The sequence below is a fragment of the Cajanus cajan genome, chromosome 7, assembly GCF_000230855.2.
Source record: "Cajanus cajan strain Asha chromosome 7, NIPB_CcT2T_4, whole genome shotgun sequence".
Classification (NCBI taxonomy): Eukaryota; Viridiplantae; Streptophyta; class Magnoliopsida; order Fabales; family Fabaceae; genus Cajanus; species Cajanus cajan.
In genome coordinates, this window is record NC_138523.1 from 46,814,369 (window position 1) to 46,830,203 (window position 15,835).

At 28.8% G+C, this 15,835-nt stretch overlaps 1 protein-coding gene across 1 annotated transcript; it reads left to right on the forward strand.

Annotated features, from left to right (window-relative positions):
• Positions 1–4,523: 4,523 nt before the first annotated feature.
• On the forward strand, positions 4,524–12,815 carry LOC109789676 (casein kinase 1-like protein 10). Its single transcript, XM_020348701.3, has 14 exons — positions 4,524–5,303; positions 5,418–5,458; positions 6,203–6,272; positions 6,986–7,134; positions 7,222–7,317; positions 10,070–10,140; positions 10,609–10,670; positions 10,789–10,852; positions 10,928–11,012; positions 11,270–11,396; positions 11,479–11,552; positions 11,642–11,702; positions 11,965–12,101; positions 12,211–12,815. Exons 1-14 carry the CDS (start codon positions 5,228–5,230, stop codon positions 12,490–12,492), a joined length of 1,395 nt encoding a protein of 464 aa, XP_020204290.1. The 5' UTR covers positions 4,524–5,227; the 3' UTR covers positions 12,493–12,815.
• The last annotated feature ends 3,020 nt before the right edge of the window (positions 12,816–15,835 follow it).

The window sequence follows — 15,835 nt, forward strand, 5'->3', positions numbered from 1 at the left end:
ATTTGCAAAATGATCACGTGTCTTAAAGAATAAGATACGATGATAATATGTAATGGAGATGATAAATCAACTATAATATTAATTAAACCTAAAATAACCATTGTTTGTGATTTTCAGTTGCTAATGTGAGATAATGATATGTGAAGTAGATATTAGCTTCTTTTTTTTTTATGGTGTATAAGTTTATATTAGCTTAAATAGACCGAGTCTAATTTCTTGGCATAAAGCCTCTTTAAACTAACCTTAGTGCTCTAATTTGTAAGATTCACAAAGAATAATCCAATCATTAAATCAGGAAATCTGCGAGAACACATGCATCAATAAATTCCATCCTTAGAATCATCTCAAAATAAGGCAATCAATCTCAATTTCAACGACATTTACAAGATTTCTCATTATAAGCGTTTCTTTAAATCATTTCACCAATGATGAGTCATTAGGAAACATTAAAAATCAGAAAATCATGCATAAAACTTGTATTTAATAAAAGTGAGATTACATAGGATTTCCATGAAGTTCATTTATATCTAACTTAATGGCATCTAGCCAAGCATAATGGAAGCAGAGTAATCTATTATCTATTTCTATATATTAAAGCAATGTTCATTTATCCCTAACCACGACATGTTTTACATTTTATGCAACTTTGTCTCGCGTGCTTTCTAACTCCCATCCATCTCTCTTGCCTATTTATTATTGCTTTTTTTTTTTCACGTGCATATATGCACTGTTCTCTTACGAAGAGAATAAAAAATACAAAATTTTCTTCTCAAGAATTGAACTTACAACTTATTCCACAAAAGCAAAGCCTACCATTAAGCCACGTTTTGTATTGAGATATACAAGAACACACATTTGTGTTTATGTAATTTATTCCATTCAAGTTATTCGACCACTAACTTATTAGTTTGTAGTAACCTATTGACTAAGTATTTATTTTCAGTCGATGGCCGATTTGATAATGAGAACATTTCTCTCTAGCAGTGGGTGATTAAAGTAGCTTCTGACCTAACATTTTTTTATTTACAAAATCTATTTTAAAAAGTTTATTTTTATTAAAAACTAAAAAAGGAGCTTAAAAAACGCTCCCTTAAGTAACTTGTGTAGATCTTCTTATTGGCTTATTTATGAATTACGGTCTTCGATTCCTAAGTGTACATTATTTTGCGCTTTTCAAAAATTTGAATAAAAATGTATTTGATTATAAATGTTGATAAATTTTAGTGTGGTGGATTTTATTTTTAAAAAAAAAATTGTTCTAATTTTATGTATTTTATATTTTTTTAAAATATTTTTTCTCAAAATTATTATTTAGATCTATGGAGCAGTATGTTTATATGTAAATTTTGAAGGGTCAGATACGAATTTGAAAAAAAGCCTATTTATTTTATGGACTAAACATGTCTAATCCATATAAAATATAGATTTCATAGGTCAGACCTTAAATAAACTTGATCGACCTGTGTATCTATCCCTATTTGATTTCACTTCAAAAAGTGCATTCTTATTTTTTTTATATTAAGAGCATACATCTTTTGAAGAAATACATAGCTAACTTTCCTTATTTCAAGATAGGCAATAAAAACCTAATTTATCCTATAATATAAGAGAATATTATTTCATCCAAGTAAAATAATTGAAACTCCATCCAAAAGATTAAAAATAACTAATAAAATATTTATTTATATTTAACTTAGTTAAATACGTGTTATGACAATCAATTATATTCTACCAATCATACTAAAGATATTTATGAATTTTTTTCTTGTGTTAATTGTGAGCCGATTAATTAGTACTAACCTAATGTAAACTAGCTTACCGCAAATAAAGTAATTCTCGTATAACTAATGGTTTGATGATGAATGGAGAAAAAAAAAAACTAATTTGCAAAATAATTCTAAATGGTAAAAAATGATACCAAGACAATCATATTTTCCATCCACAAATGTTACAAATGAATTTTTTCCCTTTAGTTTCCTAAAACTAAAAGAAGGAATAATATATTTTTTTTTATTAAAAAAATTCTCCTACAATTAATCCTTTCATTATTACTTGTAACAAATGAAGTGTAATGTAATAAAAAAATAATTTGTTAAAATTTAATAAATAAATTGAAAGATAAAAAATTAACTATTATATATTAAATACGAACATTTATCTATAACATTTTTAAGAATTTTTCTTCATCGAGAGGGTTTGTAGTGATTTTTTTTTTACTTAATTCAATTTTTATTTATCATAATTTTTGTTAATTAAATATTAATATTTTAAAATAAATTATTAATAAATAAAATATTTTTTTTTCAACACAAATTATTTATCATAAATTTAAAATATAATTTATATATTTAAAAATATTTATGTATACTTGTTTTAAATATAATTTATATATTAAAATATGGTATTTATATATAATTCATTATAAATTATAATTATATTATATATAATAAACATGTTTATACATTACACAAGTTAAAATACTAGTAAATAAATAAAAGTAGAACTAAAAGTTATCTTACATTAAAATTTAAAAGTTAAATTAAAGATAAATGTAATCACACCAATTTCCTCTAAAAAATATTAAAATGACTTATTAGACATTTGATATGTGAAATATTTTTACTTTCCTAAAAATTTTAAATGGAGAATGCTAGTTTCCCACATTTACTAGATATTTTTAAAAAAATCCCAAGAGATATAGTTTTCTGATAATCATTTTTATCTTACTTTCTTATAAAACATTCTCATGAGAATGAGAATCCAATCTTCCTCAATTAAATACAAGTTTTATGTATATAAAAAAAATACGGTATCCCTTTTTTTATATAAAAAAGTTAGAATTCAATTTTTTTTTCAAAATATTCATGTTCTCATACACTTCGTAGTACATTTTTGAAATATTGAAAAAGAGATAACTTTATTGTCCATTCTCTCACGAATTGCATGTAAGTCTTTATTTCTCTCTCTCTCTTGCTTTCTCACTCCTATCTCTTGTTGTCTATGTGTGAATGTGATGTGAATAATTTATTGATTAACACTCATTATTTTCATCATTTCCTGTTTAATTGATTTTGTGCCAATATCTATTTGATTAAATAGTTAAATTGTGTGTTTTCATGATTCCATTAAATATAACTTCAATATGTAAAACTTAATTAGTTTTTCTTTTTACTTGAATAACAAACACAAAAATGTCACAACCAATCACAATCTCTACAATTAATGGAATCATACAACTAGTAGCAAAAAGCAACTACAACTACCTAAGATTAATATATTTGCATCACCTAGATATATGTACCTCTATATATATATATATATATATATTTATTTATTTATTTATGAGCATAAAATAATTGGGAAAAAATCTCATCCAACACACTAGAATGAGAATGAGGGAGATTTTAAGAAGAGAGAAGAAGAAGATTTTGACTTTCCCCCTAAAAGTTTTATGAAAACATACTACTCCCCTCAAGAAAACCCATATAAAACTCTTCATAAAGTTGAATTCACTTACTAACCTTAACACTCTACTAAACAAAATCACTTAAACAAATACCTCACACATGAGTGTTACAGAAAACACATTAATTATATTAACAAATTAAAATATAAATTAAGTTAACCAATTAATTAGGTATATTTATTTTATCACTTTTAATTAAATTATTTTTTAAGAAAAAATAAAATAAAATCAATGCAATGTTTTATTTATAAACATTTAACAAATTATTTTATTAGTTTTTTTTATTACAAAATACGTGATTGTTATTAAGTAGGAATTAATATTTTTTTATCACTTTCTCATTAACCTAATAATAAAAATCAAATAATTATATAATTTTCATAAGATATGATATTTTTATAACCATTTAAAATTTATAAATTATAAAACTACGATGCCAATTTTTTATTACAGTATTTAGCTTATAAATTTAACTAATTATTTAAATAAAATAATGTTAAATATGTTTTTATTATTGTTTTCTAGTTTATTTATATTTTATTTGTTATATTGATTGTTAATTTAACTTTTCTCATTATGATAAAGCATAAAAATTATATTTTACACTCTAATTTATTTTGTATTTTGTGTATAGTTTAATTATATGTAAAATATTAATTTATTATTTTAAGTTAAATATGATATTTTATGTTAAATTATGATATAGTTATACTCTATAAAAAAGAAGAAAAAAAACTCATTTTTTTATAAAAAAATATTTTTTATAAAAATATTTTAAATAAAGTAATATCATAATCAAATGTGATAATTTTTATTTCTCAAAAAATTAATAAAAATATTTTTAAAAATCTTTACAAGTGATTAACAAATTTTAGTCATATTTTTGAAATTTATAATTCTCATAAATCATAAAAAATTTCTCTCACACTAAATCACTCCTAAAAAGAAAAAAAAAATCAGTGCAAGTCTCTTTATTTATTGAAATAATACAAAATATTTATGTAAAAATAAATAATAAAATAATAAATAATATAATTTGGTGACAGTAGGTTGAGTGTGGAGAGTCGTCCATTTTGTTCGTCCTGTAACCTTACATTAGCTCTTCTTTGTATGCTTCTCTCTATCTCTCATCTCATTTTCTTTTCTTTTCCGGAATCTCATTTTTTCCCTACAAATTCCACTCCCTGTCCTCAAAGACAGATCCGAAAGCGGATGCCAAATCTATTGCCCCTCTCCGCCCCAGATTATCGTACCCATTAGATTCCTCTTCCTTCTACACTCTTTGCAATTCTTTTCACACTATTCACTGCTATAGAGCACAATATAGCTTATCTACTCACTCTCACTCCGATTTTTGTCCCACCCTTTTCACTATTTTAGCTCTTTTCTTCGAAGAAGAGGAAAAGGGGTTTCTTTGAATAACCCCACAATCGCGATTGTGCTTTGGTTCAACGAGCAATGGGTGTTTTGTAGATTCTAGTTCTTGATCTTATTTTCATTGATCAAAAGTTTTTTTTTTTTTTTTTTTTTGCTGATTTTTGAGGTACCGGTGTAAGCATAGCCTATTTTTTAAGTTATTAAATACACTTTCGGATCTTTGTGTTAATGTTAAATCTCGTTGGATCTGAGTTTGTGCTGTAAATAAGGATGAATAGTTGATGCAATACCCGGAATAGGCAAAAAAAAAGTGTATTTTTTTGTTGTTGTGTGTAGTAGAGTGGTTTTGTAATTTAACAAGGATCAAGAGATTGGGTTTGTATCATGGATCATGTTATTGGTGGAAAATTCAAGCTTGGGAGGAAGATTGGCAGTGGATCGTTTGGAGAGCTTTACTTAGGTGTGCACCTTATTTAGTTTTTTTTTTTTTTTTGTAACATTAGTAGCTTTGTTCACTTTTAATGATTTGGACTTCATGCCTCTTTTGATCTTCTGGTGCATTTGTTTGTTTCAGGTGTTAATGTACAAAGTGGAGAGGAAGTTGCTGTCAAGCTGGTGAGTGCAATTATTGAGTTCTATTGGGTGTTTCGGAAATGTTAAATGCTTGATGTTTTGTTTTTATTTTGATTTTCATAGTGCGTAGATGGATTTTTTTGTTGTTGTGGGAGTGAAGTGATTGGTATGCTTTTGTTTACTGGTTGATTGACCTTCAGCTCGGGGAATATTTGTGAATATTGTGCATGCTTCTTTTTTCCATGAGTTGCCTTTAGAAGAAAGGGGTTAGGATAACTGTTGAGTTGGAAATGTTGCTGATGATTGGCAGATTCCTTTGTGACATCTGACAGCAGTGAAAATCCCATAGAGATACACTAATAAATTGAAAGGTCATATGCTTTTTTAGCAGGCGTGATCACTGATCAGATATTATTTCAGTAATTATGCCTTAGCTGATTATATAATTATCAGACTGTTTTTGGAAATATATTGGCAAATGGGGAGAAGATAAAAAGATCAGAGTCTAAGATTTGATTTGCATACATTATTTGAAACTCTGTTTCATGCTTCAATATTAATGCAAATTTATTTGGCCAGCATGTTTCTTATTAGCTTGACCTTCTAAACAATTATTGCTGTGATGTTGTTGCAATGTTTGATTGCTTTAAATCTTTAATGCAAGTCTTGGTTTTATACTGACTTTTATTTATTCAATCAGCCTGAATATTGTGACAATTTGTTACATAGCTGTTTCAAAGTTAAAGAATGACCACCATTCTCCCCCTAACTCTCTGTGTTTATCAGGAATCTGTGAAGACCAAGCATCCCCAGCTTCACTACGAGTCAAAATTGTATATGCTTCTTCAAGGGGGAAGTAAGTTTTTATCCTTTCCTTTTTCTTTCCAATTTATACTTCAATTTTTTTTTTTCTTGCTGTCAAGACATGCATTTATAGTGTGTTTGGATGGGGAATTTAAATGAAGTAATTCATTTATTTGAAGAATTTCAAATTCTTTGAGGTGAAATACCTTGTTTGGATGAAGAATTTATAAGGAATTTGAAATTCAAGTATTTGTGAAATTTCTTGAAATAGAATTTTAAATTCTCCCAAAAAAGTAAGAATTTGAAATTCCTCATATTTGTTTTTCTTATTTCATTTATATATTTTATCTTATCTCTTATCTCTTCATTCTTTTAATTATTGAATATTAAAAATATTTTTAAAATTATTAAATATTACCTAATATTAATTTTTAAAATTATTAAATATTTAAAAATTAGCTATTATTTATTTTTTAAAAATTTAATTTAAAAATATCAACATATAAATATATTTTTAAAATCAATTTTATCATAGTAGAATCAAATTACCATATTCAACCCAACAATTTAAAATTTAAGAAATTTGAATTAACTTATCCAAACAATATATTTTAAGAATGATAGAAATTGAAATCAAAGTAATTCAAATACCAAGAATTTTAAATTCCTTGAATTTGTAAGATTCCTCATCCAAACACACCATTATTTACTTTACTGTCATAAAGTGAAATTAGTAGTCTGAGTTTTTTTTTCCCTTTTGTGAAGCTGGTATACCCCATCTAAAATGGTTTGGAGTTGAGGGAGACTACAATGTCATGGTTATTGACCTCCTTGGGCCAAGTCTTGAAGACTTGTTTAACTATTGCAATAGGAAATTCACTCTGAAAACAGTTCTGATGCTGGCAGATCAGCTAGTAAGTATGACTTTAATTTCAAAAGAAGTATACTTCAAACAGACAACTTCTTTATTTTTACTCTTTTCTTCTATTTGGGTCACCTAGATTAACAGAGTTGAGTACATGCACTCCCGGGGTTTTCTGCATCGTGATATAAAGCCTGACAACTTTTTAATGGGTTTAGGCCGTAAGGCAAATCAGGTATATTGTGTATCCCACATTTATTCGAATTTAGCCTTATTTGGTTGGGTATTTAAATTTATGCATGACATCTCAATTGTATTCTGAAGTAGTTTCAGTTGTAATTAAGAATATGACCAAAGATCACTCATTCACATTATGCATATATGGAGACTTCAATGTTGTTCCTAATGATCTCTACTGTGTATAAGCTGTAGGATATGTAAATTATTATTCAGAACTTGAACGCTGCAAATGTAAACAAGTTTACCTTCATCATATCCAATATCGATATAACCTGGCTTTTGCATTGGGATTATTTAATTAGCCTTACTACATTTCTTTTTTATAGAGAAAAGAAAATTATTTGGATGAAAAAAAAAGAAGTGAGGATATGGAATCCTTCTTTAATCAAAACATAGCATAAATCGTGAAAAAGAGAAGATTACTTTAACAAAGCTTCCCATTAGATATCCACCTTGTTTTATCAAAGAAGGAAAGTATCCTTATCCAAGGAATGAGTGAGAAACTGAAAAAATGTTTTACATGAAAATCTCCCAGAAGGAGCAAGGGACTAAATCCTTTTATCTGGGTGAGAAGACAAAACTTGGGCAATGGAAATATTGTGACTTGGAGAATCATGTAAAGAAGCAAGACAGTACAGGGTTGGAAAGGCACTCATAAAAGGAATGTCTCCTACTCATAGGACCTCCCAAAATTTAATATAAACCTGTCTTCCTGTAAAGAGCCAAAGACTTAGGGGGCGTTTGCTACACGATAAATTTTTTGATGCCTGAGAATCATAAATTCTGGGAATAATGATTCTTAGGAATCATGAAAATCTGTTTGGTTGGTTATAAATATTTCTGGGAATGTTTCTAAATATTACCTGGGAATCAAAATTTTTTACTGTATTAAATAAGTAAATACAAGTTATATGACATTTTACCACTAAAATTTTACTTTTACCTAAAAAAAGTTAGTTTTCCACGTCTCCTATTAGAATAATTTCGTAAGAAATCTATGGAATAAAATTCCCGGGAAACAATGTTTCTTAAAAATGTTAATAACAAATCAAACACGGGAAACTGACATTCTCGATGTCAGATTCCAGGATAGTAAAACTTTCCGTATATCAAACATCCTCTTAAGGTAGAGTGACCTTGAGAGATAAATTTTCAAGAACTAAAGTGAGAGGCTTGGATGACAATCATATTGATAAACTGGATAGGAAATTGTGAGGAAAAGTAAAATTTTATGAGGAAATTTGGAAGCTCTAGCTTTGTTTGAATGAAATACAATACCTGAGAGAAAAATGGAAGAATACAGGTGATAAAAATGAACTAACCACCCAGGTACCAAATACTTGGACTCTCAATAGCCAAATCCTTTTACAAACACACAAGAAAACCTACTAACTTTCCCTGCTTCTTATTTATTCTCTCCTGTCTGTCTGTTGATGATAATCATCTATTGGTTGATACCTATTTATTCTATCCCGACTGTTACAATTAATTGTTTATTCGAGCAAACCCTATTTATTCTCTTCTGACTTTTACAAATAATTGTATATTGGGTTGTAATTACTGCTACCCACTCATTAGGATTCTATTATTCTGTTCCCTCCTCCTCTCATTCGTCCTGCTATAAATCTTCTTTATGGGAGTTTTCCTACTTGCACAATGTGTTATTTTATTCCGATATTTCTATTCTTCAAGGGACGATCATTATAATTATTTAATTTCTCTTCTTTGGTATAATGTTCACTTAGCTGGACATCTCTTGCCTATAAATATTCACAACAGTTGTATAACTTATTCTTTGATATTCGTGTCTCTAATTGAGTGAAATATATCGTTCTTGGACTTTAACACATTTCTTTCTTTGATGCAAGACCCTTTAACTCTTCTACCTTGGCTTCATTAATGTTCTCTCTCTCTCTCTGGCTCTCTCTTTTCTCCACATAATCAATTGTTTTATTTTTCTCCTTTTTTCAACAGCACAATTAAATTAGTTATTGCACCAAGATTGCGCTTTTAATTCCAAGTTACATTCTGTTACTTCTGGGCCATATGTTCTGGCAAATGACTGAATAAACCAACAGTCCAACTATAGTGTTGCGAATCCCCTATCAGCTACTTATTGATAACTTTTTACCTTTATCCTTTGCAAACTTGTTTTCAAATATTTTAGATATTATTGTGTAGTCTTGAATATTGAAAGCAACGTACTTTCGAAATGATTCAACTGTGTAATATTGTAACTAGATAATTGAATCTGTTAATTGGACTTTTATACTCCTTTCTGTTACTTTTATTTTTATTTCTCTTTATTTATTGGTATTTTTCCAGCATATGTTTGATTTTATTTCTCACTCTATTGTTCCACCTTTGTTTCTACATCTAAATAAATTTTTTTTTAATTTTTAATAATTTAATGAAGTTTATACAAGTCAACGTTGTATTCCTGATATTGCCCAAGAACCAAACTATTCACTATTCCGGTTAACTTAATGGAAGACCATTATAAATAAAGTTACCAAACAAATTCAGACCCTAACAATGACATATGAACTGAAGTCTATAAATAGTAAGTAAGAAAAAAGGATGTTGGCATACAAATGTATCTCTGAATTTGCTTATTTCTAGACTAGTGTCATGTATTAAAAAACTAATTTGGTTTTGTTTTATGTTGCAGCTACCACTGTATAATATCAGTAACTGAAATTCTATGTCAAATCCTGAATTTTTTTTTTTTTTTTTATACATTGCAGGTATACATAATTGATTATGGCCTTGCAAAAAAGTATCGGGATCTTCAGACTCATAAGCATATACCATACAGGTATAATATTTGAGATTTTGTTTGGGTGGGCTCCGCAGCTTGTTTTCATTTCATCCTTGAGTATATATATATAAAACACAATACAATGTCAAAAATGCATAATTGCTTAAAGACACTATTACACAAACACTATTAATTCAAATCCATAACTGTTTATGGACACATCACATAACTGTCCTATCATATAGCTGCAGTGCTGGGCCTGGGATTGCTGCCTAAAAGGTTTGCTAGGGGTTAAGCTGGTGGTTGCAATTATTAGTGTAATAGTTTCTGGGCCTAGGATTGAGTTTTCCAGCTTTTAACCCAAGTCAAAATCCAAAATAATATTTCAAAACTTGAGCCTTGAACCTGCACCTGTGGCCTTCATGTCTCTTCCTCTAAACGTGTCTTTTAATATATAAAATAATAATTGTTCTTCACATTCCTTTCCTTTTCTTTGTGAATGGTCACTGCACTTTATTTTTTCAGGGAAAACAAAAACCTCACTGGAACTGCTCGGTATGCAAGTGTTAATACTCATCTGGGAGTTGGTGAGTGGGGCTATTGTTTACAGGGCTTGCAGATACTAATCAATAATGTTTACTTAAATTTTTTAAACTCAAAATGGACATAAATTTATAATATATCTTGTTCTGATAATTCTTGTAGAACAAAGCAGAAGAGATGATCTAGAATCTCTTGGTTATGTGCTCATGTACTTTTTGAGAGGAAGGTTGGTTGAGATGCTTTTTTTTCCCTGCAATAATCTTTATCATTGTATTTTTTAACTTTGGCAACTTTTTTCCAGTCTCCCATGGCAAGGCTTGAAAGCTGGCAATAAAAAGCAAAAATATGACAAGATAAGTGAGAAAAAGATGCTTACTCCAATAGAGGTATTATTACTTGCTCACAGGCAGCTTTCATGTGAACGTTTTAATGATTAGAATATGTAAGGAAAAAGCTTTATTCATGTTAGGATGATAGCTGGTTTGTTGCTGATTTAGTCATCAGTAGAATTTGTTCACTATTGGCATTTTTCTGCATCATGTATGTATTTTTCTTTAACCAATTACAATTAGTTGTGCAATAAATTAAGCCTTTCTCCAAAATATCTGTTGCAAAAAAAATTTACAGTAAGTTTCTGAGACAGGTCTTATGCAAGTCATATCCATTGGAATTCACATCATACTTCCACTATTGCCGATCGTTGCGGTTTGAAGATAAGCCTGATTATTCCTATCTTAAGAGACTCTTTCGGGACCTATTCATCCGAGAAGGTTAACGTAATATATATAAGCTTTAATGTTTCCTATTGAGCAGTAAAGATTCTTAAAGGCTTTGAAAATCTTGTTTTTGCAGGTTATCAGTTTGATTATGTATTTGATTGGACTATGTTGAAGTATCCCCAAATTGGATCCAGTTCTAGAGCGCGAGTGAGTATCTTAACTAGTCGTTTCATTGCTTTTCTAGTTTCTAGCAAAAGGTTCTTGTTAATCATTTTTTTTTGCTGCATCTTCAACAGCCAAGTGGGAAACCAGTCATAAACCCAGGACAATCCGGAGAGAGAATAGAACGGCCTTCAGGTTTCATCCTTTAACAGCTGCATCTGAATTTTATTTTTCCTGTCGTAATTACTTTTCTGCTGATAAATTGTTTTCATGTCATGAATATTCATAATCCTTAAAGTTCTATTTATTATTCATGTTTATGTGCTTTTATTCTTTTCATCTGTTTTGAAAATGTATCTGTACGTTCTCCACGACTAAGTAGCGTATTATTTCAATTTTACAAACTGTATGAGAAAGGCTTACATCACAGCTAAGGATTTGTATACCTACATTTTAGGGGGACCAGAGATCCGGGATAGATTCTCAGGTGCAGTTGAGGCCTTTGCAAGAAGGAATAGCTCTGGACTTGGTCTGCATAGTGATCATTCTAGGCATAATAGGTCTTCAGATGATGTGCCATCTTCCAAAGACGTGGTTAGTATCGGTGGCGTTATTGTTTTTCTGTGTATGAATTGGTTACCCTCAAACTTGCTATGGGACTGCTTATGCTTAGCCTTCTTGTTACGTCACTTGTCATTTGCAGCAAGCTGATTCGGATAGGCCTCGCAGCTCTTCTCGTAACGGAAGTTCTTCAAAAAAGCCTGTCTTGTCAAGCAGCAGGCCGAGCTCTTCTGGTGAGCCTAGTGAAAGCCGTGCTAGCCGACTGGTCTCAAGCAGTGGCCGACTATCAACAACTCAGAGACTTCAACCTGGTTTTGAGTCCAAATCATCTTTAACTCGGCCTTCGGTGACAAGGGGTGGTGGGCGTGATGATACACTCAGGAGCTTTGAACTCCTCTCACTTGCTACTGGAAAACGCAAATGAAGAACTGTATGGTTAGCAGATTTCTTGTGTCAAGGGTCTTAGTTCTGCCTTCACACTTTCCTTTGAGATGTCTACACATGTTGATTACTCTGTATATTTGCATCCATGTTGGGTCCTTTCAAGGCTAAAGTTCATTGAAACTTCTCCATGAAGATTTGGCACTCTTCTTATACCTCTTCAGATGTTCTTCCATGATTATTTCAGCATGGACCCATTCGTGAGGAGATATTATGTTACTTAAGGAATTTGTTAATATATGGCTACTTGTAATAAATACGTTCTCTATTTTTCTGTTGAAGGAAAGGAAAAGAATGCTTTTGGAAGATTTGCACCTTTTCTATGCATATTTCGTGCCCGACTATTTTGTTCTAATATACAATTTGTTGGCTCCAATTATGGATAAGAGAGAAAGATATTGGCGTGCTTTTAGCCAGTTTGACTTATGTGTGTTAAAAGAGATTGAGAAAATGCCTCCAAAGTGTCCGAGTGAAGGTGTATTCATAGGGTGTGTGAAAGAAAATTCAAAATTGAAATAAATTGTTTTAAAGCTAAACTCAATAATTAATGAGGAGGTTATCTTATTCAATAATAGATTATTGCCTATTAATTAATGATGTACTTAAGTACATAGATAATTTATTGATAAATAGTTAACTAAATTTGAATGAAAAAATATTTAAAAATTTGTTAATAACGGCTGAAACTAAATCAAACAATTAGTTAAAATAGTAGTTAATTGAATGGTTAGTTGTACATGCACCAAGTAGGAAATATTTTGGGTGTATGAGATAAAAAAAATATTTCAAATAAATTAATGAGTAAAAATGGAGAAAAAAAATAAAAACTTAAATATGTTTATAATTTCTATAAAATGAACATGTTTTAATTTTAGTTATTGTAGAACATTTACTTTTGAGGAGAGTATTGGGATTCAAGTATAAATAAAGTCTTATATCGATTAAAGTTTAATAAGTTTAATATGTTGATTAGTATATAAGTGAGAAAAATTCATGAACCTAATATTTTAAAGTTTTGAATTATAATATGATGTTAAACTTACTTATATAATTTATTTACTATTCATTAGAGCGTTTTCCAATATTTAACTACCAGTTACATCTTTGTAAATTTAAAATTATTATTTTTAATTTATACTATTATATGATTATTTTAATTACTTATTTATTAAAAGGTAAAGTGACTATCCTAATCTAAGTTGTACTCACAACTGTTTATAATATTATATTAGTGTAATATTCTAAAAAGTTATAAATTCTTAAAATAAATGTTAGTTATTTACCTTAAAAAAATTTGTTAGAGGTAAAAAATAGTAATTTTAAATTTTAGAGATAAACAAAAAAAATATTATAGAGATCAAAATTAATTTTTTTTTCATTTTAAAATTAAGTGATAAATCATTAAATAAGTTAGGATATCTAATAAATTTATTTTAATAAAACTAACTAATAAATTTCTTTAATGCCTTAGGAAATAAACCTTTTTCATTAAGCAAACAAATAATTACTTCTGAAAATAAATATTTGGAGATTGAGCCGAGTCTGAATCATTGTTAAACTTTTAACCCATCAAGGAGGTGTCATATTCTTACCGAAAACAAACCAAGCTTGATTTTATTTATTTATTTATTTATTGCCCAAAGTATCTTTTTATTGATAACTAATTCCCTGAAATACAAAGAATAAATTCAAATGTTCTCTTTTGTTCTTCTGACCCTTTGCTACATAGACAAATCGCAAATAAAATTTTAAAAAATAATCATTATTTATCGTAATGATATTGTTTTCAAAACAGACATATCGTCTTCAAAAATTAAATTAAAAAGGTCACTTACAAGGAGTAATTTTAAGTGATAAACAAGACTGATCTTGTTTGCTCGCAAGGTTTCAAATTCACATGAAAATATTTGTTTGAAAGACAACTTCAACATTATAAAAGATGATTGATTTCCCTATTGAAGGCTGTGCATAGTAGGATTTGAATTCTTTTTTAACTCCTTATTTTATTACAATTTTCTATAAAATGGTTTTTAGATAACTACCAGTATAGTTCTCTATTGATAACCGTTATATATAATGAAATAATATTTTAAAAATGTATTTTATGAGGATTGTCAATGAAGGACCATTGTAAATCAAGGAATACCTAAAAACAAACTTAACATTCAGATATGCATTTTTACATAAATGTTTTTTTTTTGCATAATACTCACAATTTTAGACTAAATTTGACCACAAACTTACTTTTCACGGATCAAGATCTTGTGCGGTTTATATTTGAATGGCATGAATCCGAAACATTGATGTATATGTATGGTGAAAATCTGAACTGCATACCCTGCAGTTATTTTCAAACTGTAGCTCATCCCTATCCGCTTTTGACATTAAAGTTTTTAAATATAAATATTTTTCTAAATAAAATAAATTATATAAAAATCAAAACTTCAAATGTTCATCCAAACGCGTATGTTTGATTATGTCTCGACACAGCACAAAATCCAAATATAAAATCAACGTATGATTTACTATGCAGGACCAATGAAAATGATTGATTTTAATTTTGCAGAAACAAAGATATACACTAAGCCTTGATAGTGAAGCTAGGCTATTGCCATGTAATAACTCTATGCCATCCAAGCCATAAATAACAATCAATGCTATTTGGTTGACTGCTTCAAGATTTGAACCAAGTGTTGGAATAAGAATAAATGGTCATTTTTGCTATATGAATTTAAATGATATTGTTATATTAGTTATATAACTAAACTAAAAGGATAAATAACTATTTGAAAGTATATTAAAAACCTAATTTAGTTCCTTATAATATTTTAAAGTTTTAATTTAGTCTTATTTTAATTTTTTATTTCAATTTAGTCCCTAATAATTTAAATGACTGCAATGTTGGACCTTCTGTCCAAATTTCTTAAACGGAGTTCACTGTTGGCCACGTGGATGTCACGTAAATGCATAGGTGGCAAGGTTCCATATGTATGTTGTTGTCCTCCTCCTCCTCCTCCTCTTTCTTCTTTAATGCATCTGGAACGGCCCGTTCTGAAACCAAAATGGTCCGTTCTGCTTGCACTCGTTGTGTGTTAATTCTGCATCTGGTGTAAATGTTCTACAATTATACTTCTTTTTTCTTCTTGTTGTTTTAGTGCTCCAAGAGGTAAGGGAAGCTTTGTGATTGAATTTTTTTTGTGCATGATGATGATTATTGTTTAGGACCTTTAAATTCCTTGTTGTTATGGTTTGAATCCATGTGTTGATGATTTATGAAGTTGTGGTGTCCTTAAGGTTTTTGTATGAGAAGGATACGATGATTCTTG

Excerpts from the sequence above, each read along its gene's own strand:
- LOC109789676 (XM_020348701.3), top strand. The coding sequence starts at position 5,228 with ATGGATCATGTTATTGGTGGAAAATTCAAGCTTGGGAGGAAGATTGGC. Across the intron at positions 6,273-6,985 it reads TATGCTTCTTCAAGGGGGAA|CTGGTATACCCCATCTAAAA; the intron begins GTAAGTTTTTAT and ends CCTTTTGTGAAG. Across the intron at positions 11,013-11,269 it reads AGATGCTTACTCCAATAGAG|GTCTTATGCAAGTCATATCC; the intron begins GTATTATTACTT and ends TTTCTGAGACAG.